Below are 24,268 nucleotides of genomic sequence, written 5' to 3'. Positions count from 1 at the left end.
GGCCGGTGTGTGTGTGTGTGTGTGTGTGTGTGTGTGTGTGTGTGTGTGTGTGTGTGTGTGTGTGTGTGTGTGTGTGTGTGTTGGACGATGACAAAGACAAAGAACGGTGTTGGGTACTTTTTGGTGCTCCTCGACGCTTTTGACACTTTGAAACTTTTCACGACTTCTAGATGCGGCGGGTGCGTGCAAGTAAAAATCGCAGTGGTGACGCTGGGCAAGAGGTAAAGTGTAGCGGCAGATGCAGTGGGCAGTGATTGTAGTAATGTGATAAATGTTGTGCTTGGCTGTCGCTCGGAAAATGATGTGGTTTATGCCATAGCTATCTATTGTCCCTGAGTATAGTATATATGTTCCCATGCGTGAAGCTTTTTTGAGTCATACCCTTCCGCCTTTCTCCTCTCGGCCGCACTAACTGCCTAATTGGTTGGTATAGGGAGGGCAAGTGGATCCTATTTGACGACGGTATGGTATACCAGGTATACGAGGCTGAACCTTTCAGAGCCCCCAGCCTCGTCAAGCTGGATCCATTCTCCCTAGACTGTCATTACTCGCTCTGACTCGCTCGCCTTCTCAACATACCTCCCTGCCTGTCTACCTGCTTATTCACTTACTTGCATAGTAAGTACTTCAGGTAGGCACCCCAGGGAGGCACTCCAGGGAGGCAGTTGGGCGTACAGAACAGAGAGTCACGAGTACAGATCCTCGGTGGTGTATCCTACCAACTTAGGATGCTGTTTGGTATCGGAGTCGCTTAGTTCTTTGTTGTTTTGCCTCTGGGCGCGAGGTTGGCCAAGATGGTGGTTGACAAAGTCCAAGTCCGCGAATCTTCAATGCCAGAGGTGTAAAATTTCAGATAGAGTTGGCGGCAGTCACAAAGACTCAAAAGGTGTGAGAAATATTTCTCGGAGAGGCTTGAGGGAAGTGACGAATTGTGCGTGTCTTTCTGACAACATATACCTTATGTACTGGGTCATGTATCTAGTGGTATCAGTCGGTAGAGCTCTGAAGACGTACTGGATCACACGGGGTTGCGAAGGGCAGCAGACGGGACTGGTCGAGATGACTGCACAGGATAGGATGCCTGACCCGGTCCCCTGGATATTGGTAGCAGGTAGTGCTCTGTATTGCAGTCTTCACTCTCGGCCTTGCTTCATTATCTAGATATGTACCTCCAGTCGCCTTCTTCGTTCTTAACTTCCGGACACAATAGGGAATAGAGTTTTCGTCACGTTGGGAGCTTGTTCTTTTTCTTCCCCTTGTCCCCGCGTTCACCGTATTGACTGTCGGGTCGTTCGAGGGTAGCATATGGAGACACAGAGAGTTTAAACTCGTTCTGGGAGACTGTCATCTTGAAAGAAGTCAGATGGACGACTCAGTTCAGAAGAATCATAAAAAATCCATGCCTAATGGGATGCTTCAGATCACTTACTCTGTGCCAGTATCCTGCAACTGGGTGCACGACATTGACGCCGCAACTGTCCACCTCCATATTCTCACCAGCCAGATGTCTCTTTTGGATGAAAAGGGACCAAAGGAAACTGGTGTCATCCTACACATTCAGGGTCAACTGTATCCAGAGGCCAACAGTAAGCAAGATAAGTCAACCGCAGGTTGCTTGCCGGAGCATGTCCCTTTGCTTGTCATGGCAAGTGGCCCAGATGGATCGTGTAGGGGAAGCATCAAAGCGCTCCCTGTGGCATGTGAAGACTCATTCTACTTCAGCTATACAGACGCGCAGCTTTCGAATGCACGGAATTCCCTCAGCACGCGAAAATGCTGAACTCTGACAACCACACGACGATGTCTTTGGATCTCACCTTTCTCGACTCCCGACTGATGATTCAATTTTCGCACATAGAACAACGACGCCTGCGTGTTGACATCGTAGAGTCGATGAGAGGCAAGGAGAACATGTGTGGTGCGAAATTCCCAGGTCGAGTGTATCTTGTCACCATGCATATTGCTGCTCGTAGAGGGTATTCCGTATCGAGGAGGCGTGTGTGCGTAAGAGAGAGGGAGGGAAAGAACAGCCGAAGCAGACCCATAGGTCAAACCGACATCCTCTCACGCGTGGAAAAAGACGCACAGTATGGAGGACTGTCACGTAGACTCTACTGGTTGGAAAATGAACCCGTCGAGGAACCCCTGGGTGGCCAAGGTCTTCGTCCTACCACGGTCCACGGACAGTGTTAGTAACAAAAGAGATCAGCAGCATTGGGTGATGACCGATGAAAGGTGTGAACGAAGGAGGGTCTATCAGACCAGCGTGCTCTGGGTTAGTATTGTAGGGCCACTTTCCGGACTGACAGGGTTCACCAAGCTAAGAGATCTAGTAGCAATGCTTCGCTGCTCAGTGAAATTCGTGACAGAAGCAGCAATGGGCAGGGGAATAACACACGGCAGCATCTGCTAGGTTCCATGAATGAGAGAGGCGTTGTCACAAGATACTCCGTAACAGCCGTGTGGCTCTTTCATGCAGCCCCAGTGGATACGGACGGGCAATGTAGGCTAGTTAATGCATGACCGTTTGGAGGTTGCGATATACAAACCAATGGGCCAGGGTTTGAGTAGGAGCCAGTAAGCAGATCAACTAACACCATGGCATATGCCGGCCCCTGGTCTGCCTGGAAGAAAGCAGAACGAAGGCTGGGCTGGTATGGTCAGTCTTGCCTGTTCAAGCTCGTAACACTCCACCCATGCTAGAAAAGGCAGAAATCCTCAACTTCTCCTCTCGATGGGCCCCCGAGAAAACGATCCACATAGTCCCTCACCCTGCTGCAGCGGACGATTTGTCTCTATCGAGGGCTCCTGGAGGTTCTCCCTCCAAGTCGTGATCGTCGCCTACAAGAAGGGACCGTCATCGAAAGAATGTATGTGGGACGTGCATGATTCATGCTGGCAAGGGGACGGAACTCACTCTGTAGTCTCATCTGCAACTGTCTTGACCAGGCACTACTGCATTGAGTACCCATGTTGCCCCCCTTGTCTACTGCAATAAGCGATGTGAAATCCTCTCAGTGGTGCAGGACTTAGGAGGCCGGGTCATCCACGTCTGACCGAACCGGTAAGGAGTACGGAGTACGTTAGACCCCGTGTGCTCGTAAAGGGTGGCTGTACTCGTACAGAGTGGCCAAAGCAGAATGAGAAACGTTCGCAGTCCTTGGTCCAGGAGTTGCACAAGACAGGGAAATTGTCCAAGTAAAAGTCTGGCCCTGGCCATGGTTTCGGACCTCAAAGGAGACTTACCCATTCTGACAGTTACAGACTACTGCAACATCTGGTGGGATCTGTAAAGATACGCGCGTCTCACTCTTTCTAGATAGGCGACACACAGAAAGTAGCGTCAAAGCAGGACCAATGCACGAGGCAATCAACATTTGAGATCTTGAATGCCTCCGGCAGACGTATCATCGGCGCCAATGAGACAGGGGCAGGATCACCACACCCTCCCTTCAACGCGACTTGAGCGCAAATCGGGTAGGAAACTAAGCGTATCAAATGACAATACCCTCTGATGGTCGGTAAGAATGCAGTCTCTTGAAGCGCTTGGCACCGGACACTCTGTTCACCGTTGTGAATATCCGGGCAACGGCCGAATTGAGCTCGCTTCGAGAATGAATACGAAATGAATGGGGGCGTAGAATTCCTGACGGCTGGGTGAGGAATAGTGCGGCCATGCAAGTATCATCGAACAGTGATTCCCCCAAGTCTCAAACAGTTGACTTGCGTACGTAGAATCGACGCTGAGACTGCAGCACTCACTCACGAGACTGAGCACATGCCAGACAAGGTTCCGTTGCATATGGATACGTCTGCTGGCCAGAACAACCAAAGGAGCAGTAAGCGGGAAGATTGACCCAGTTCATGCTTCACGAGGTCAGAGAAAAATCTCAGACATCCTGTGTCGCTCGCCGACGGAGCCTGAAACACTTTGTGGCTGTTAGGTCGACTACATCCTGACCCTGGGGTCAGTCGAAGTCGAATCTGCACACTTCGAATGTAAGGCCAGCCATCGGAGGTGTTTGCAGGGAAAACGAAAGCAAAGCCCGGTCGGTATCTCGTATTGCCACAGGGCCGAATGATGCCGTGCTCCAGTTTGCAGTGATACTGCTCGCGCGAGTGTGCGACAAAGTTGGCTGGTATCTAGCATGGCCTCTAGCAGCATCGAAAAAACCCCTGCTCACTAGTGCAGAAGCCTGTCGCTCCTAGTGTTTGAAATGCTAAAGGTCGATCTGGTGCATGATTTGTGATGGACTGTGCAGTCATTCCATGGCTAGGGAAGTGAGAAAGAGTTCCAGCCTCACGTTCAAAAGGCTTGAACGGTCGAAACACCCTTTTGAGATGTCCTAGCATCTCGCTTCCTATCAATCTCATCTCGACTGGAGCGCCACAAGAAGGGAGTAAAGGATTTCCTGAGAGTGCGATCCCCGATCACACCCGCCCTGGCTCGATAAAGTGACTTTGGACGGCAAAGGGAAGGTCCACCTTAGCCAAGTCTGACCGGGAATAGGGGCGCCCGTGCATCTCTCATCCACCTTTGTGGAGGTCGCTTACAGCGTTGATTGAGACCGGGTCGTTAAAAGTTCGACGTAGTTGGGATCCTGCTCTTGTGTTGAGTTCTTCGTGGGAATTTGGAAATAACCTTACTGTGACCAGCCACCGGCCCACCGTGTCAAGAGCATGTTTATGGTGGCAAAGGGTGGGTGTCTGCGTCTTCGAATGTTGTCTTGTTAAGGAGCCCTTTGCTGAACTTGTACTAAAACTGCAACATGGGCTGATAGACGAAGAACGACAGTTCTTCTGCTTACTTTTAGCCAACCAAAGAGGTTCGCCAAAAGAAACTACACAGGTGGGGGAGCGGCCCTGCTGTTTGGAGGCGACGGTATCGGTATGGTCGCCTCTACAGAGGACTAAGCAACTTCATGACAGTCCGTTTTGGGGCGATGGCCGTCCTTCCGCTTGAGAGACGGCGGTAGACGTATCCGTACTATTATCAAGTATTCTGTCGTCAGTGGCAAGCCAGAGATCGCAAGTGGTTCAAGACTCAGAAGCAGGGGTCTTGTTGTGATCACCCGTCTCCCGTCTGTGACTGCATGAGCTGGAGTGGGATCATGACAGTGAGCCCCGTCTGTGAAGGTTCTGAACCCCCTGTGCCTCTAGGTTGGTGGCTGGATCTGATTCAGCGCTTCCTTATGCAGGCGGGCTATAAAACAGTCTAGCCTTTCAAAAGACTGCTGTCAATAGGCAATCCCTTAAGCATTTGTCTAGTGTCTGATCGCAACCCGCCTGGGTTCAAGTGACCGAAGGGCTACGAGTACTGAGTACTGAGCGCATGGTGACAGGGCGTAAAACGCGTGCCGCGCTTCTCAGTATACAGCACAAAGGAAACCGATGTCTGATCCTGTCGTGTTTGGGTCAAATCATGGTCTAGACTTCGAAACTGAGCAAAGTCAGGGTGATGCATCCCAAGACACTATCATTGAGCGATGTGGAGAGAGATTGTTCCTGACCGTGGCTGCGATTGCTTGACAACCCCTAAAGCAACAACGCCTGTACCTTGATTCTTTGGACCTTCTGACGTAACTGCGCACCTGGATAGTCCTCGATGCACTTGTTAGCTTGAGACCCCTGCTTAACAGGGTGCTTGGGTCACAAGAGCACCCAAGTCTGCCCTTTAGTTTCACCGAGTGTGTAGGAGCAAGGCACAACCGTTCCTGTCGAGACATTCACACCGTGGTAATGGTAACATCTTTCCGAGTGAGCAGCTTAGTGTGGGCACGTCCGGAGACTGTACCGGTCGATGACCATTCTTTTGATACATCATGCGGCACGTTGGAAAAAGGAAAGGCAGCAATTAGCGGTTTGGGGAGATTCCAGGCTATGATTCGCCTTAGCTACCCCTGGGCCATGTCTGGTGTTACTGACACATCGTGCTCTCTGATGACTGGTCCGAATGTTGAACGATGGCTTGCGTCCTCTCCAGTCCCATGCACTTTTCCGACACTTCGCGAAGGAAGAGGCCAGTATGAAGTACAGAGTATTTCCCAGCCAAGCCTGCAAGGCAGTGAGCCAGGTTGGTCCGACCAGGGGTGTTTTCGTACCGTGTGTAGGACAAAATAGTCCTAATGTATAACAACAGACCGTACGGAGCATGAGTATTCGCCCTGTATTGAGCTGTCCTCCTCGTCTCTAGTCTCTAGTGGCTCCGTCGCTGTGCATGTTCGTATTCAGCTGATCAAGACTCGAGACCCTGGCCAGTGCCATACTTGCCGTGGTTCTTGAAATGACACTGAGGGTGTTCCCCTCCGGCAAAGCGAGAAATGGTCTGGGGAACGTGAAGGTCGGATCGAGTCGTTTAGGTGTGGCACAGGGTCAAGAGGTGCAGATCACGGCGATCAGTGCGATCATTACGGGCGAGGGAGCTTGAGGGCGTCGGTAACTCGCTGATCACGGCTGATCCAGTGTTCCTGCGATCCTCCACCCACCATCGTTTGCGGGCTGGGATAGCGCCATGGGCCATGGCCTAGGCCGGGCAGCCGTTGAGCGAGCAGATGGGGACCCGATCCAGGCGAGAAAAGGATAGTTTGCTGCTTGACCCATTCTGGCTACGGCGAGCCGTCTGGTGACAATGCCTGTATCGGTGGTAACAGAGTTCGGTGAGTGGCCTGATGAAATGAGACCCTTTTGGTGCAAGCCGCGTGGTTGGTGAGGCGGTCCTCCAGACGTGATTTCTCCTTGGTGGTGCTTACTCGGCGCCCTAATTCTCAGAGTCCCTGAGACAGATGCAAATCGCTGCATATCGGAGAGCAGGGATCTGAGCAGGGTGGAGTGCAGCCTACGAGTCGACTGATGCACTGCACTGCATTGACGGCCCCCAGTGCTCCGTGAGTTCTCCCTGTAGCCTCGATCCGCCGCATCTGACCACACCAAATCACCAGGCTAGACAATCTCGCTCCTCCGCATCAGGACAACAGCCTCCCGCGGAAGCCGAGTGACTGGCAGGTTCTTGTGAACTACGTCCTGCACATCCTAGTGACTAGCGCCTTGTGACGGCTGCACAGGCATGGGACACGGAGGCACACTGTACAACTGTCGCTCCGGGGATAGAGAAAACGAACCAGTACGGATATCGTTTTGGGAAGAGAGCAGACACGATGTATGGTTGCCCATAGCAGAGCCCGAGGGAATCTGTTATCAGAGTGATTTCTTCAATGCTGGCTGGCGAGAGACTACTAATAACCATCGCCTCGCCTGCTGTGAGTCTGACTTTTTGTACGCGACATGCGCTACAGTGCATCGTTGGTGGAAACCGACAAGTGTCGGCTGGGGGAACAGGTGCAGCTTTGGTGTCGCCGTCACCAGTCCTGACAGCCATCACAAAAAAGCAAACCCAGACATCCCTTCTCATTTGACTCAATCGTGCCCACCGGGTCTCCTACCAGCCCCGTCCAACAATAGATAATAACAATACCAAAGACATGTATGATGGAACCAAAATGCTCCAATGTAGCCTCTAATAAGGCAGCGGTTTGGGGTATCAGAAACAGTCCATCCTTTCAGGCGACGTAAATCATCGCTCATGCTTCCGAATGCCTCTAAGGCATTACACTGTGCAAACATACGCCGTATACGCCATTTCCAGACCCAAAGCTTTTGGGACATTCTTGCGTGAGTCCCTTTTGTACAATCACAGCCCCAACCGTCGCCTAATTGCTTCTAGTGCACATTCGAAGTGAGCTTGCCTCCCGGGACGCCAAAACCCAAATAGAAATCAATCTTGTGGCTGGAGGAACATCTCGTAGCCGTGTAAATCATCATCGTCGTCTCCTGAAAGAGCTCGCGTATGGAACGTAACTAGATTCGTCGTTGAAATCGCATGACCAATGTCAAGGTCGTGTCTGGTCTAGATGTTTTGGCCGCAAGCCTGAGCCCGTCAAGGCTGCTGCCTTGTTAAGACCCATTTTCCGTGTGAGTTTGGCGTAGTGTAGACCACAGGCATTGCATAGTGTGCGAGCTCCGTCAGGCCCTCTTCGCCACTCAGGCGTTTCGGCGCGGTTGCAGCTATGACATCGTCCTGGTGGTGCAGCCTTCTGCTGGTCACAAGTCAGTGACGCTCTTCTCACGTCTATGGACGTTACTTACTCCACGTCGATGTTTTTTGGCGTCTCTCTCGCCTCTATCTGCTAGACCGGGGTTTCGGTACCCATCAGGCAAGCCACGGTATTCTTCAGCTTGTCGAGCCCGTTCTTCAATCTTTGCATTCTCATTCACAAGAACCAACTCCCGCAGATGAGTCAAGTTCTCAAGAGTACGATGCGATTGGCGAAGTGCGTCATCAATTTCGCTCAGACTTGGGAGCGCCTCGTGGAAATAGCCAGAGCGGCTACCGTGGTGGAAGCGCGGAGCCCACACTCTGGCGAAATCAAGCGTCCCTGCGGAAGCCTCGCTAATCTGTAGACGGTCAGGACTGGTAATGTTATGAGAAAATGTAAGAAACTTACTTCATTAAATCCTAGTTCTGCATCAAAGACGTCCAAATGTCGCTTTACGCTGTCACTGAACTGAATATCATCGGGTCTGGAATATGGCGGTCGGGAAAGATCCCCTTTGGTGCCAGCGCCAAATTGTACTGGTTCATGCTGAACTGGGACATTTGAGGTTGCGGAAGCACCGAACTGAGGTAAAGGATACTGCGTTTTGGGAGGATCGTAGGACTGAGGTGACGTCGCTGGAAGGTGATCGTTGTGGTTGGAAAACGACGTATTGGCTAGTGACGAGGAACGGAATGCAGGCGGTGGCGGCTGAGAAGGCGGAGACCCAGGATAGCCAAAGTGCTGAGACACCGGTTGACGTGGGTCAGCGGAAGGGATGGGAGGTTTGTCAGGTAGCGAGCCGTTCTTTGCAGGGGCTGCAAAGACATCTCTGAGAACAGGTGCTGGACCTGGAGGCTGTGAAAAAGGATTGGCGGGTCCCTTTGGACCATCGGGGAAACTCTGCCCTACAGTTGTGGTGGGAGTCGCAAGCAGAGGTTGTTGGGATGCGGCCGGCAGAGGGCCAGAGAGTGACATTGATCGGTCACCCAGCGCCTCGTGTATCGATGGAAGTGATTTGCGTAGGCCTGGTGACTCTCTCTCGTCCCGCGTAGAGCGTCGAGTTGTGGACTCTGGAGGAGAGATATAACCTGACAATCCTGACGCAGATCCCGCCGTCGAAGGAGCGCATGAATACGGAGCGGGAGGCCCGGAATACATGGTAGTTGTAGGACTGCTCATTGGGGCGGTCGAGATACTGAGTCCATTCAGCATGGTGAACCGAGACTGCCCGTTACTATCACTCTTGATTGCATCCAAGTCTAGGTGGCTGATTGGGGGAAGAGTGTCCCTGTAGAGTCCGTCAACAAAGTCCACACCCGATGCACACACCATGAATAGTCCACACACCTTTGCCTAGGACCCAAGTCCAAAGTGGCCATGACGGCAACTTATCAATGTAGTTGGTACCCTCTTCGACAAGCGCTGTCAGTATGTTCAAGAGCAGGTCTAATCAACCATATGGGCGGATTGGCGGAAGAGGGTTTCTGTGTTGCCAATGTAGGTTTCCGCGCAGATTTCAATGTCTTCCGACACCAGGTTACGCAGGGCTCGTGACGTTTGAGCGGTCGTGCCAATAAACAACACCAGAAGTGGCTCTGGTTCAGAAGATGTTTGCGTAGATGCTCAAGGGGAACGGTTTGCGTCTCTTCGCCGACGGTGCCGCAATGATGGTGGTTGATGTGTAGGTGCGGATATGAAATTCCGGACGCCGTCAACAGAAGTTCTGTTGCTGCACCAATCGGACCCAACGCGATTGCCTGGAGGAGCGCAGAAAACAGAGTATGAAGAGGAGAGCACGACAAGACTGTGAGCCCTAGATGTCGAACACAAAGAGAGTCGCGGAACAGGATGCTGACGGTGATATGCAGCAGAGACGCAGGTTTAGACGGGATCCGGAGTCGAGAGAATGGTGACGGGTGCAAGGCAGAGAGAAGGAAAGAATGAGCGAGTCTTGGAGAGCGAGATGGGCGGAGAACAGATCGAGAGATCGCACTAGCATGGGCCGTGGGAATGATGGAAAGGTCTGACGGGGGCACTGCCAGTCAGTTGTGTGTCCCAGAACCACCACCGCGGCCTCTGAGAGCCTGGTAGCCTATAGGCTTAGGTGGATCGGGGGGATCTTTTGGCTTTTGGGAGGGGAGAGACAGATAGCGTTTGGGCACCCATAGCCTAGAGGAGTGTGAAAGGATTCGGGGGGCTATTACTCGGAGGGGACAAGCAAGTGGATACGGGCACCGCGTATTGGCTCTGTGGCCACTGGTGGTGGGTGACAGGGGCGAGCAGCAGCCAGATGGACGATCATGATGGGCGATGGCGATGGGACAACGCCAGCCAGTCGCCATTCGGGGTGGCTGCAGGAGCCAGGATGCCAGGGACCAGGCATGTGTGCTCAGACTTTGGGCCTAGCGTAGGGTGCCTTTAGTGTGATGGGCCCGCCTGGTGAGCCAGTGCCGTGACCCGTTGAACCAGGGAGACAGGGAGCCAGGGAGACAGGGAGCCAGGGAGACAGGCCGGGGCTTGCCTGGAGATGGGCACAACAATCATAATGCCTAACCCACTAAAAACCCAGCTTGTGCACGAGTTGCTCGGTGAATTCGTGACAACGGGTTCTGTAGGGAGTACTGTACGAGTACAAGGGAGGTGTCTAACGGAGGGCGCTACCAGCTCTCCCAGATGGCTATTGAGTTTCCGAACGGGTCAATCGACCCTGCTACGAAGTGCGGATGCTCCTATACAGAGTACGGAGTCTCGTCTGGACTTCTCTAATGAGTTTACCCTGCTGTACGTACTGTATTGTTGGCAGCTAATTCGCCCTACCTACCTAGGTAGCTAAGGGAGACCATTATACCTTCCCCGGCTGCAGGCTCAGTCTCACTAGCCTGCCTAGTGTGCGCCTTGTCGTTTCTCTGCGGGCTTCACAACTCGCATCCATTCCTTCCTACCCAGGACTGCACACAATCAATCGCTCTTGTCGCCGCCTTCCACCAGCCCACCCTTCTCTAGAGCAATCCGGAAGCGTTTCGAAGCAGATAACGGTGGCTCATCACCGCGTTGTCACAGATGGAACAATCTCCTCATCCACAGCATTACGTACGACCCGACACGATGCCGGTTCGAAACAGAAGCGGGCGGCATATGCCTCAATCTGACTCAAGAGGCAAAAAAGGGAGATGCCGGGATAGCCTAAGCACTTGGATCTGACTAAAGTCTACACTCCAATTACACTTCCTATGGAGTAGTCCTGTCACTCCTGTCGGGCACGAGCACAGGCCTATGCCTGCGGAAAAAGAACTCCCACCGCATACAGTAGGTCATTGTACCGGGTGGCGGAGTATCCATCGTCGCTGGGGGGCTTTCCAAGCTAGTAGTGCGGCAAACCATTACGAGGCCGATACGGAGTACTCCTTCAGACAACCCCCCAGCTAAGCGAGGGCGCCTCGTTCCCATATTTCGAAACCATAGTCCGCGGGCTAACCTGTGTTTAGCAGGCTCTGTGTACGGAGTATAGCCATCATGATCAAATCCTCTCTGCGCCGGCCTCCTGGTCAGGGCTCAGAAACCAACGTACCGCATGGCACTTCCGGTCAGTCCACAAGGAACACGAATCAAGACTCAAGAGTGACCCGAAACATTCCTTGGTCAGATCGTTTAGATCCTCTGGGGGCACTTTCCTGCTCTTGAAGTTGCTGCAGTGCCCGTCACATCATGCTCCCCTTCACACAGGCACCACCTCCATCACGTCGGGTTCCTACTGTACATCCAGGGACCGACTGGATTAGTGTGTCAAGAGCACACTCCTTTGGATCCTTTGATGCGGAATTCTTGAAAAGAAACCCAAAAACCGCCCCTTGCGATTTGGAATCTTGGAGGCAGATGAATAAGCCATCAGTGAAGGTCTCCTGATGCTCAGCCTTGATTTACGATGGTGTGTATTGTGCGTATTCGTACTGCGACTACTGTACACCTACCTGCCCAAAGCCAAAGTGCCTTGAGAGTTTATCGAGCCTTTATCCGTGCGACGAGGTCCATCGGCCGTTTGCCAGATCCTTCACGCTCATGTTCTGGTACGAGCAGAGCAGCGTGCCGTCGATGCATGGGTTGTTTCATGATTCGACTTTTCCCAGATTCATCATCACCCCCTCCAGAAATGGAGCTACGGCCGTCCTCCGACGTGTGTCATCTACGGGCAGCACGTACAACCCCCCAAGTGTTGTCAAGACTGCGAACCTGGTGAGATTGGATCTAAGCTTCGTGCTGTTCGCTTCATTTTCGCCTTCTGCCAGATCCGCAACTATTATTGTATCGAGATTTCGGCTATCTTTAGCTACAATACACCAGAATCTCGCTAAGCGATGTGGCTGCAAGCTTATCGACCGATTATTCATCTGTATTATTTTAACCCTTCGTGACGCGGGAAAGTTGGGCTCCAATGATTTGTGCTCGTCATCGCGTCTCCTGGTTGCTCGGAAGCACGCATTTTCCCACAAAGACTATTCTCCCTCTTTGACAGAAGAAGAGGCCTTCCGCCGCAGCACAACAAGTGGATTTGATGGCTTAGGCGACATCTCAAACCGACAACGAAGGGGCCTTTGCAGATACACATTGTCCTACTGACAGAAGACTAATGATCGGGCCAAAACTATACGTCTCGAGCCCCCGGTAGCAAGTCCCCTCTTGTGGATGGAATGGTTCCTCTGGTCGAACGTCAGTCACAGCGTCGTCTTTTCCCAGTTCACGTAAGGAGGGTACGCAAAGGCTGGAAAGTCGCATATTTGACAGCTGTCAAAAATCTCCCACGACCATGGTCGGATCACGCATTGCGACGCTTCTATCCGCCCGCGCTTTTGGATGAACTGGTGAAACACAGACAGAGTGGCTCATGGTTCCAAAACGAAAGGATAAGCTCATGTGGGAACAGTGACCTGCTCTCCAGTTCACCACAAACTCTGAATGGCAAGTAGATGATGGCCTCGTCGGCGGGGTCACCATCTCGATGTGAGTGTGATCTCTGCCTTGTCTGTATCACGAAAGAGGTCAAGAAGCGCATGTCCGGTCCGGAGCAAGAAGCGAGGTGCGCTACGTCCCCGTCGCAGGGGGGGAAGTATCACTCTTGCCTGGGTCTTGGACTGCCCTCAAGCCTTGTCTCACCGAGATGGGTTCACGGGTAAGAATGCATGAAGCCACCGGTGATCTAGTCAGTTGGACGCTCTCCGATTGCCTTTTGTCGTGTGCTTCAGGACGTAATCACGCATTCTAGCCTTATACTACGCACGGGATGAGTGGCGATCACATCGGGGCGATCGAAAGTGGAAAATGTTCGGATTGATGAAATGGAGGTGGGATGGAGAGGACACACAAGCGGCGTCAGTGACGGTGACACGGAGTACGGATACAGATGGGACGGAAATGTCCAAAGCCTGGTGCAGCGCCACCGGCACGTGGCGAGAGATTTCCCTCCCGCCCAGATTGCGATGCGCCGATTGCCAAGGCCGCTAGTCTCCACCTGCCATCCAGATCCGGGAAGGTGCGTTCGGCAAAGCTCGCTGTTCCTCGGCATCTCTCGGAGCTCGGAGCTTGCTCGAGTCGCGCTCAATCTAAAGCAGAGCGCAGCCTACAGCACGCAGGGAGCGCACAGACTTGCTACGGACGGCACAGCCGAAGCTCCCTGCGCTCCCTCTACCGTACCTGAGGTAATGGCTACAGGGAGCTAAGGCACGGGTCTCAACTAGGTACCTGTACTTGTTACAATCATACAGTAGTCCTCCAGCAGAGTTAACACGGTTGACGTACAGTCGTCGTAATAATAAGGCTGCTTCAGGCCCAAGCAAAAGGTGAAAGTGTAAAACTCGCACGGACCGCTCGTTGCGTTCCCGAAGATGCCTGAACCGATGTTTCACGAGGTCGACCCCTGCTACACAACAGGACCCCGTGGAGTTTCTTGTGCAGGTGCAGAGCAGGCTGTCACATTCCACACTCTCGGCTGGACAGGGAGTTTTCCCCCTCTCCTGCCCTGCTTCTCGAGAGATGCCGGGGGCCCGGGCTGGACAGCAGAAGTTGAGTGGTATTTTGTGGCATCTCACTCCATTATTGGATGCGCTACAACAACCCGAACCTCAGGCATTCAACGATGGGCACCGGCAAGTGGAACCTTTACGAGTACAGGGATTTGCTTTCTCACTTTCGCTCACAGATCTCCGGGCAGCTCCCATTGGACGGGTGTGGTCATCAGTTGTGTAGTCGTCATGTTTAATCTCGGAGCTAAAAAAAAAAAGGCTTTGGCTTTGGAAAAAATAAAAGGTCATATTGTTATTGTTGTTTCGTATCTTCGATCCGGACGAGCAAATGGGATACCACGAGCGACAGTTGACTCGTACACTAATTTAGGACCCGTCAAAGAGGGAAGGGCAGCGCGGGTGTGCCCTGAACCCATGTTGACAGCCTACAGGCTACAGGGCATCGTCGTTGCTACCGAGTCAGGACTCGGGACCTCGCTTTATTACTGTGTGCTCGGGAGGAATGAAATCATTGTGGACTTTTTTTCTTTTCAACGAAAGCCAGGGATCTACAGACCACAACTACACTACACTTGCAGCCACCATCCTCTATCCCAAAACTTAGTTTGACCCTCGCCCAAACCTTGGGGAGCTTTCTGAGGGCAAAGTGGTACTCGTACGAGGGTAGTACCGTGATAGCATGGCCAATAATATAGGTACAGTAAGTCATCCATCCTGGCAAGAAGCGCGTCTCCCTCTTGGGCCGTTGGGTGAAAGGCTTGAGCCAAAATAAACAAAAACATACCCCAGGTACGCGGGCATAATGCAGCCAAGGTAGGCAAAGGAGCCGGGGGGGGACCGTGCATCTGCAATCCATGCCATACTGTATAGTATAAGTATGTACTCGTAAGGTGATTCGATTGGGGGAATTTTTTTAGCTGTACATATGTACTGATCTACCGGGGGGCTCGGCCATGTTTGTACCATGACGCATTATTGGCTTGGTTTCTCTTGGTTGGACGACAACCCACGTCAGTACCGGTAACGGGCCACCAGTTAGTTTGGTTGCAGCGGCGGCGGCGAGGTCGAATTTGGCTCGGCTTCGGTCGCAAGAAGAAGGATGAGAAGGTCCGCGCACACCAACTGCTACGTGCATTCGAGAGATACTCAGGATATATGGCCCGCAGCTGTCAACAATCTCAGATGGTGCAAGGGGAAACAAAATCAGCGCGTGGTTCTGGGGTTTGTCGGTCAGCTCTGGAATTCATTTGCGCTGGATGGGATCCGGATTAGATGAAAACCGGTCCTTTTTATCCCGTCACTCATGGTTGCACCGTTACACACGCACGCTCACACACGAACAACGACGACGACGATGGGGTTCACCAACCAGAGGGTTGACAAAAAAAGGGAACCCAGGCACATATTCGTCGTTCGGACGACTACGGAGGTTTGCTTTGCTGATGTGGCAAGTTTTCGCCCCGATGCACACGCGCACAGAGAAAGAGAGAGAGAGAGTCCTTTCTTCGACCGCCCAGTCCCGTCCGAGTCATCCTTTCCGGTACGCAGGGCGAGGACTGATCAACGATGAGAGCCAGACACGTTCCAGGCCATTGTACGAGGGGCCGCGAGAGTGCAAACCCACGGCAATATTGTATTGTGGCTGGGCGGCTGCAAACTGAAGACAAAAAAAGCAGGTCACGTCGCGGACCTCACAACAAGCGGCTGAACAAAATCGTTCCTCTTGACTTCGTGTGTCTGCCTGCGTGGCACTCCATTCTCCCCCTCCCCGTTACCTCAGCGGACGCGACATGCAGGCCAGTTTCGAACGTTGATCAACACAGGTAGGTACGCCTCGGTCACTCGCTGCATTGTGGCTTTATGCAGTTCCGGGAGTACTCGTATATACGCTGCGGGCCTTTCCCGGCGCCCGGCCCCAAATGGCCACGTTTGAAGTGCTGGGAAGATCTCCCCTGTGGTCGACCGCGCCTTGTTGGAAAAAGCGTGCAGATATGACAGCGGGATCTCGAAAAAGGCTGCTGCCCTGTCGTACAGATTCGTTGATGGCGCACTTCGATCATCACTGCAGGTGTCTTCTTTGGGGCGAGAAAACCCAAAAAACTCATTCCCACCTGATCGGCGGCAACATACTTAGCTAGCGTACTTACTTGGACGGGACGCGTTAGAGATCGTCAGTATGTACGAGAAAAAGCAAATTTAAGGTGTTTGGGCATCAATACAGAAAGCAGATCGCCACATTTGCACTCCCAAAGGGGCTCGTTCGCTCTTGTCCTCTGTTTTCCAAGACCCCTTGGGCAAGAAACGCCCACAGTCACTGGGTACAACGTCAAACGTGCACGGTCCGATTCAATATTTTATATTGAGCGATTTACTGACAAATGCAATCATAGCCAGGATCTTGAGTCACAATCGACGGTGCGACACCTTTCATGGGTCCGATCGATTATTGCCTTTCGTTGTCTGATCAAGCAACTGCCAGTGTGCCTCGGGACAAAGGCCGATCGAGGCAAGTAAAGATACCACTTGTGAGCTCTAGTGGAAGGACGACACATGTCGTGAACAGAGCCGACACGGATCGACGACGCCTCATAGGTCGGCCCTATCACCTCCTGCCGCTTCGGTGCCATGGTGGCTTTACCCTGAAACGAAAAGGCACGTGGGCAAGGGTTGAGATCCGTGTGTATCCGAAGATGAGAACAGGGGTGGTGAATTGATGTCGGCCGTTTCCTCGGCGTTGCGAGGTTCTTCCGCTGATCTTCAAGTATGACAAGACCACGAGGTTGATCAAGGCGTAGCAATTGGGATTGCTGTTGCTCTTCGGATGGAATGAGGGTCAAACTCGCATGGAGGAGTAACGATGAGTCGACCCAATCTGTATCCGGTACACGAATTTCAATATTAGATGTGTAGAACCTGGGATAGATACCCACAGAGCCGAGTCTTCCCGAGCATCATAGACTGGGAGGACTGCTGCAAGAACAAAAGCTTTGAGTGGAAGCGTCTCCGGCTCGGCCGTCGACAATCTGTCCAAGCTCAACAGCCTCGGCTGTACGACAGATACTTGCTGGGACAAACAGAATCCTTCATGACGAGAGGTCGATGGTCAGAGAAGGCGCGTCCATTGTACCACGGTGCGGTACGCTGCCATGACCCCGGCCTTTTGCACGAAGCTGAGCCCGCCCTGGACAAAGGTGCGGTTTTCGAGCTCTTATCCGGTCATCTCTTTGTATCGAGCGTTCGCATCAAATAGGAGAAAAGATACCGTGTGGACCTAATGGTGATCCTGCTCCCGGTTACGCTGAGATTCAGTTCGCAAAAACTTGGATTTCGTCTGATGTCGCAAGAATTTCCAAATCATCTGTCTGCACGCCCGCAATATCATGCCCGTTACAGTTCAAGATACCACCCATGAAGCTAGATCATCTCTTCTCTGAATCAAATTGCAGTGAACACCTAAACACCTTGCTAATCGACTTGTTCGTTGCAAACGTGACTTTGTCGCCTAGGCGAATGGATGTCATCTTTTCGCCGGCGGTTCTGGTTTGTGGCCGGTCTTGAGTTCTTCCCAAAACAACTTGAATAGGCTTTTTAGGCCGCGGCCAGCTTCTTGTTCAGCTGTACGAGTAGAAGTGTGAGTTTCTGATCAGGTCTCCCAATCTCGGTTGGCTGAGAGGGGGAGCAGCTCCAGTCTCAAGGGAAATGAGACAGCAGTGTTACCACGTACAGTCAATGTGTGTTCCCCCATAGTACTCCGGGGGTTTGCCGTGTTGTAACTCATGGACCTTTCTGTGAACTTTTTGCACGCCTCGATGGAAAGATGGACTACGAAGGAGCTGACAACGATAAGAAAGGGAAAAGCTCGAGGTGGAAGCAAGAGGTCAATAGCGTACCATCTCGATCATTCGTTTCTGCTATGGTCAGAAGCTGGAAAAAGAAGATGGCGTGGGAGAGCATACCTCCAACATCCACCACCAGGTCATTGTGGCAACGCTGTTTGCTGGAGATCGGATCACAAATCAATAGGCATCAGTCGGGATAGAAGCAGAATGATGAGGCAGGTTCAAAATGGGAACAGATTGTCAATCATGGCAACAGGAACACTGAAAAGATACTCGAATTGGCTGCTGGCCGCGATGACATTTTGCGAACGGGCGATGGCGAGCAAAAGCGCAGTCTTCGCTTACGTAAACATACTCCCTCCCCACCTTACTTCGGCCTTCTGCAACATGAGGTCAATCTATCTGCATGTAATCAATCTCAGCCTCACGCCAAATCTGGTTGATTGGAAGCAGGCATCGTTCGCTTATTTAGCAATCCCTATCAAACCATTCGCACGAAGCTGCCTACCGATTGATCCATTGTTTGTCGGAAGGAAAGCACCTACACGTATTCTTAGAGCTCACCTGAAACAGGGGATCACGATCGGATAGCCCTGCGAACAAGGGCTTTTTGGCTGTTTGTCGAGTTATCACCACCGACTAGCAAACGCGGAACTTGGATATCATTGTTCACTGACATTAGTCCCCGGAAGATCAATTTTGACACTCTTTGCCGCACCAATATACGAAATATACCCATCCCTTGGAGCGCCCGAAATTCACATCATCTCAGACGACAAAATCAAGACCTCACTCTTCAAACAAGCACCACCCCCGATTATCACATTCAAGCCCATCAAACAAGTCCAGCTTGGTCACGCCTTTCATCCATCACTCCAGATCACAACGACTGTCTCAAGCTTTTTTACTGATAAAGCCGGCGCCGCTCCCCAGGACTCTCATTCCGCTCCTGGGGAATCTTCCACCACCTCTACACCCAAACGTCCGTCTATCTTTCACAGATTCCACATCCATTCTGGGAAAAAATCCAAGACAACCCCGAATCTCACGATTCGACCTAAAACTTCCTCATCCTTGCCGCCTCTCCAGACTGACTTTACCCGAGCTGGGCCTGGCTCATCTCACTTCAATGCCGCCACAGTAGCCGAGATAACTCAGACCATGCCACAATCTTTGAACATCAGCACTTCAACATCAGGGTCCGTGAAGCGACAGAGATCGCAGGAGTTGCCCAATAATGCGGCTGGCCCATCCACTTCCAACTCAAGGTCTTCAACCGAGTCCGCTGGTGAGAGCGGTAACTCCAGCCAGCGGAATCTCGCCAAGGTGCCGGCGTATCTAGACAAGGATCGAGCAAGTGAGTACTATCGTCTTGAATGACTTTAGCCTGGACATGCACTGATACATCGGTGGCTTACCGTACATAGGGATCACGGCTGCCTTTGCCGATATTGGGTGGAAAGAACGATATCGTTTGCAAGATGCCCTTCAAAACCCGGAGTCCTCTCCATATCGCTTGGATCGGTCGCTTGCTGTGATAAGCCGTAATCGATACAAGGATGTCCAGCCTTGGGACTTGTCAAGAATTAGGCTAAAGAAGCCCATTGGGGGATCTGACTATGTCAATGCTTCGCCCATCAGGCTCTCTGGTCGCTTACTGCAAGAAAAAATGCGCAAGGAACACCCTACTTCGCATGCTCTGGAGAACACTTCGCCTGATGGATCCTCCGACCCTGTATACAGGTATATTGCCACTCAAGGTCCGAAAGAAGGCCAATTTTCCCACTTCTGGCATATGGTTCTGCAAGAAACCACGGGTGATGTCGGGGCGATTGTGATGCTCACTCAGCTATATGAAGGTGCAAGAGAGAAATGCGCACAATACTTTCCCTGGGATATGGAACATCCCATAATCAGTCTCCCAGCGCATGAAGAGGGCAATGGAGACGCCCCTGGAGACAAAGCGAGTGATGGTGATCCTTTCTCTGATATCCCTAAATTGAGCGCCGATACTGATAGCGTCGAAACAGATGCCGAGTCTCCAGATTCAAACACACGACAGGAAACCGCAGGTGGAGCGCAAAGTCAGTGTGGCACAGTGACATTGTTGTCCCTCAATTATGACGCAACAGTCAGGTGTGAGGTGCGACAGTTGCAATTGACCATTGGAGATGAATCAAAGGTCATTTATCATTACTTGTTCAACGGCTGGCCGGATTTCGGGAAACCAGAAGCCGAAGACCGTAGGGCGCTGGTGGAATTGATCAAGGTGTCCAAGAAGGTAGCTGGCGACTCTCCACGGATCGTCCACTGTTCAGCAGGGGTTGGTCGCACCGGCACTTGGATAGCCCTGGACTTCCTTCTTCATGAATTGGACGCTGGCAGGCTCGTAGAGCCACCTTCGGATTACATTACAGCCAGAGCCCCCCCGAAATCAAATGGTACTTGGGGTAGGAGTGGACCGCCTAAAGCGACGACTCCGGATTTTCAGGAGGAAGCCGACCTCATCTGGGAGACGGTCAACACCTTGCGCGAACAACGGATGATGATGGTCATCAATGAATTGCAGTACAGCTTCCTTTATGAAGTCCTGAAGGACGCCTTCATCGAGAAGTATGGTGCAAAAGAAACCGGCCCGGTCGTGTCCGAAGCGCGTGAACCCAGCCCAAAGGTGGCACGTAAGAAGTCGCCATTCGGTGGGATGTTTGAGGGTACCAGAGTCGGTGAGGTCAAGGGCACGGAGGACACCGTGTCAGAGAGCGGTGGACCGTCTGATGCCGAGACTGAGATTCTGGAGAGGGACAGGAAGGGAGTGGACCCGGACGCAGAAGCAGAAGCAGAAGATCCCTACGCCGCTGTTGCTCCGGAGACGATCAGGGAGGGACTGACCAAGGATAATCAAATGGAGGTTGAAGGGCATGAAGTACGGTGAAACGAGGCACAAGTGACTGTGGTACCAAGAGGGGTGCCATGATAAATGTACCTATCAACAAAGGTTATGCTGTATGCATTTGGACCTATTATCGTGGCAGGGCTTGCTTGCGCAAGTTTGTGTTGGCGTGAGACGAAGATCTGGCGAACTACGAGTACCTGGGCCAGATGAGCTGCCCTGGTTCCCTATTGCACAAGACAGAGGTGCTGCAGCAGCAGCTGCTGCTGCTTGCTGAAGGTCTGTCCTTGAAGACAGGGGATAGCCACTCTTGTTTGTTATTTATATCTTGGCTATTGTTACTACGAGTAGTCGGAATAAAATCAAACAATGAGAGCAGGTGATTTTTTTTTTCCCTTTCCCTTTGTTGGGGGTAGTCCATTCGATAAAAATTAATCGTCGTAGTCTGCTGCTGCGGAGAGCCAGTTTGTGGTTGGGCGTTTTCTTTCGTGAGCACAGATCAAAGCACGACCGGTGTTCACGTTCACGGTGTCGTTGGTGGCGGTCCAGTTATCTATGTAGTTAGTTAGCGTCATGTACGTACAAAAAGTTACCCTACAGCATCGGGCCCACCAAACTCAGGCCACAGGGCTTACGGGCTACACGGGTAGATTGATGGGCCAGCCTGACTGACTGACTGAACTAGTTAGTTACCGTCTGCTGTGTACTGTACGGGTACAGTAGGTACCAAGAGGCCACCAACTAACTAGTTAGATCAGTTTAGTTGGAGACAGACGCCCCCCCGGAGTCGATGTGGACGGGAGTGGAGGACAATGGTGTATTGTATGTGCTCTCCGGTCCGTCCGTCGATGCTTTGATGCACACTGGGCACTGTGCACGGTACGCGTTGGTCGACGAAATCGAGAGTGGCATCGACGGATCAGGTAGGAGATGGTACCGAGATTGGAAAGAGGACGTGCCCGTACGGAGTACCCTACCCAGTAGTGGTCTCTTTTCTTCTTCGACTGGAGTATCCCGTACATATGGGGGCGGCGGGATCCAGTTGTGTGGGAAGGGGAAGGGTGAACAGACCACGTTTTGAAAAAAAAAAAAACCAAAAACAAAAGGGGGCAATTAATCCGGAGTACGTACAAGGCATGTATGGGGTAGCAACTGAACTGAACCAGGATCCTCGTTCGTTGCAGGGTGAGCACGAGGTAAACATACATACAGTACAGCCTATCTCAGGTACTTATGGACCGTAGCCTCAAGTACCTGAAGCATCAACGTGGAGTTGATGGGACTGTACTGCGCGACAGACGGTGGGCAGGAGTACAAATGTTAAAACGGAGGGACAATGAAATGTCCATATTCTACCGTAATCAGATCGGGGATATTGTTATAGCCTACCGCCTACCTATGTAGGTTCATAACTACCGGAGGTTTTTCGCTCGCGACTACCGATATAGATTCATCAGTCACTCCTTTCTCCTCCTCTCCCCTTTTCAACCTTTGGTACGAGCCACCAACTTGCTCCAACCAGAACAAATAACCCAACTAGCATTGGTTGAAGAACCTTGACGCCCGCATTGGCCGCGATAATTCCCGTGACGGTCGGAAAGAGACTTGCTCCCATTTGGGCCATGACAAATACGAAGCCTGCAATGTCACCGTGAGAAGGAGTGTCGAGATGAATACGCTTTGATGGGGGGAGTTTTTTTCAACTTCGTCACTTACCTAGCGCCGTAGTTTGTATGGATTTTGGAAAAAGCTGTGACGCCACTGAGATCCCCTGTTGGATCAGAATAGAAGATTAGAGAACAAGATAGTGGCAACTGGCGGTGTTCGTTTGGTCGGTATCTTACACTGACGAAAAAGGGACCCGAGAAGAATCCCAAAGCAGAGTACAAGACCGCGCCGGCGACCATGTTCGGTATGGTCCAGAACATGACCTGCAGAGCGACGCAGATGACAGTGTAGAGAAAGATCATGCGTCTTTCACCAAGTCGATGCGTGGGTTCGGCGAGGAGTAAGCGACCAAGGAAACCGCCGCCGTAGTACCCTGTCGGGACGTAGCCCATGGAAGATAAGTCGCCGTGGCGTACCCGGACGAGATATTCGACGACCCAGCCTGGTAGGGGTAAGCTTCGAAGAGGGCTGAAGGCGAGGCGAGTGCGGGGCCCCCAAAGACGTACCTCCAGCTGTAATGGCTGCTCCGAGAAAGAAGAAAAAGAACAGACTGACGAGCCAGACAGAAGGGAGCTGTAAAGTCTGCCGGATCTCCTTGATGGCTTGCTTGTTTCTGGCTCGAGTATTGCTGGAGACATCCACAGCACGATCAGGGTCATGGTCAGTGGACAAAGTGCCTTCTTCTTGACCCGTCTCGGACTCTCTTCCCTCAACAGCTCTCTTCTTCCAGGCTCGGAAAATGTCGTCTCTAAAGGCAACAAACACAAATCCGAGATTCAAACATCCAAGTCCTGCTTCAGCGGCGTACGTATAATACCAGTGCGTATGGCTGGATATGAGCGTCCCGACAAAAGGTCCTGTGAGGCAGCCGAGCATGTACATGGCGTGGATGAAGCCGAGCCATCGATGCGCCTGGGGTACTTTGGCAACAAATGCATTGGAATAGGAATCTTGGTACGCTTGACCAAGAGCCGTGAGAAAGAAGGTGATGACGAACAAGGGGAACGGAGGTCCCCAGAATCGAAGCAATTGAGCGAGAAGCTGCAGCCCGGCGCCGAGAAGGAGCGTGGCACCCAGAGATAAACGCAGTGTCGTTGTCAGATGTGTGTTTGTGAGAGCCGAGATGAACCAGCCGATGAAGGTGCCCACGTATCTATTGATAATTCAGCGTCAGCTGGTACTGAGATGTGTACTGGTAAGCCATTGATTCGGGATTTGAGGCAAGCATTACATGACTGTAATCAGAGCAGTGCTGGCATGGTAATTGCGCAACATGTACGGAATGAGAGGACCGGTGGTGCCATCGTTTGTGCCAGCATAGAAGAACGAGAACCCAGCGCAAATGAGTTTCAATACATTTCGAGACGTCAGGAATCGTTCTGCTCGATCATTTGCCGTCGTGACGATGTCGCCAGAAGGTTCTACGTCACGGTTTTGGGGGCTACTCGACCGTGTTGTCTGCAACTCCATGCTATCCAACAGTCATCGGAACCTCGGACAAGCGTGAATAAGAGAACTAGCACAACAGAAGCTCATTCATTCTCCGTCGATGGGCGACGGGGAAGCCGGAGTATTATAGAAAAGCAACGCTTCGGTTGATCATCGGATGTTGGAACGCCGAGTCTCACCTAGTAATGCATGTCTCCATCAAGGTGCATAGAAGCTTGTGTGATCGAAGATCTTCTCTCGGGATCTTGTGACTTCAACTGACTTGCCGGTCCCAGTAGCAGCTGTAAAGAGGATGATGTGACGAGTCCTACTATG

The 24,268-nt window shown here is 52.1% G+C and overlaps 3 protein-coding genes across 3 annotated transcripts; 1 reads left to right on the top strand and 2 right to left on the bottom strand.

Annotated features, from left to right (window-relative positions):
* Positions 1–7,886: 7,886 nt before the first annotated feature.
* On the bottom strand, positions 7,887–9,425 carry PV08_04845 (uncharacterized protein; the record flags this gene model as incomplete). The annotated part of the gene is made up of 3 exons (XM_016379189.1): positions 7,887–8,093; positions 8,143–8,451; positions 8,502–9,425. The coding sequence occupies 3 exons, from the start codon at positions 9,423–9,425 to the stop codon at positions 7,887–7,889; spliced, it is 1,440 nt and encodes a 479-aa protein (XP_016237866.1).
* A 9,682-nt stretch (positions 9,426–19,107) lies between these two features.
* Positions 19,108–20,878, top strand: PV08_04844 (uncharacterized protein; the record flags this gene model as incomplete). Its single annotated transcript, XM_016379188.1, has 2 exons — positions 19,108–19,303; positions 19,374–20,878. The coding sequence occupies 2 exons, from the start codon at positions 19,108–19,110 to the stop codon at positions 20,876–20,878; spliced, it is 1,701 nt and encodes a 566-aa protein (XP_016237865.1).
* Positions 20,879–22,289: 1,411 nt separating this feature from the next.
* Positions 22,290–23,974, bottom strand: PV08_04843 (uncharacterized protein; the record flags this gene model as incomplete). The annotated part of the gene is made up of 5 exons (XM_016379187.1): positions 22,290–22,514; positions 22,681–22,946; positions 23,011–23,132; positions 23,205–23,657; positions 23,736–23,974. The coding sequence occupies 5 exons, from the start codon at positions 23,972–23,974 to the stop codon at positions 22,290–22,292; spliced, it is 1,305 nt and encodes a 434-aa protein (XP_016237864.1).
* Between the last annotated feature and the right edge of the window lie 294 nt (positions 23,975–24,268).

Source organism: Exophiala spinifera (genome assembly GCF_000836115.1).
Source record: "Exophiala spinifera strain CBS 89968 unplaced genomic scaffold supercont1.3, whole genome shotgun sequence".
Classification (NCBI taxonomy): domain Eukaryota; kingdom Fungi; phylum Ascomycota; class Eurotiomycetes; order Chaetothyriales; family Herpotrichiellaceae; genus Exophiala; species Exophiala spinifera.
The sequence above is the reverse complement of the archived record's forward strand: the minus strand, read 5'-3'. Positions and strand labels throughout refer to the sequence as shown.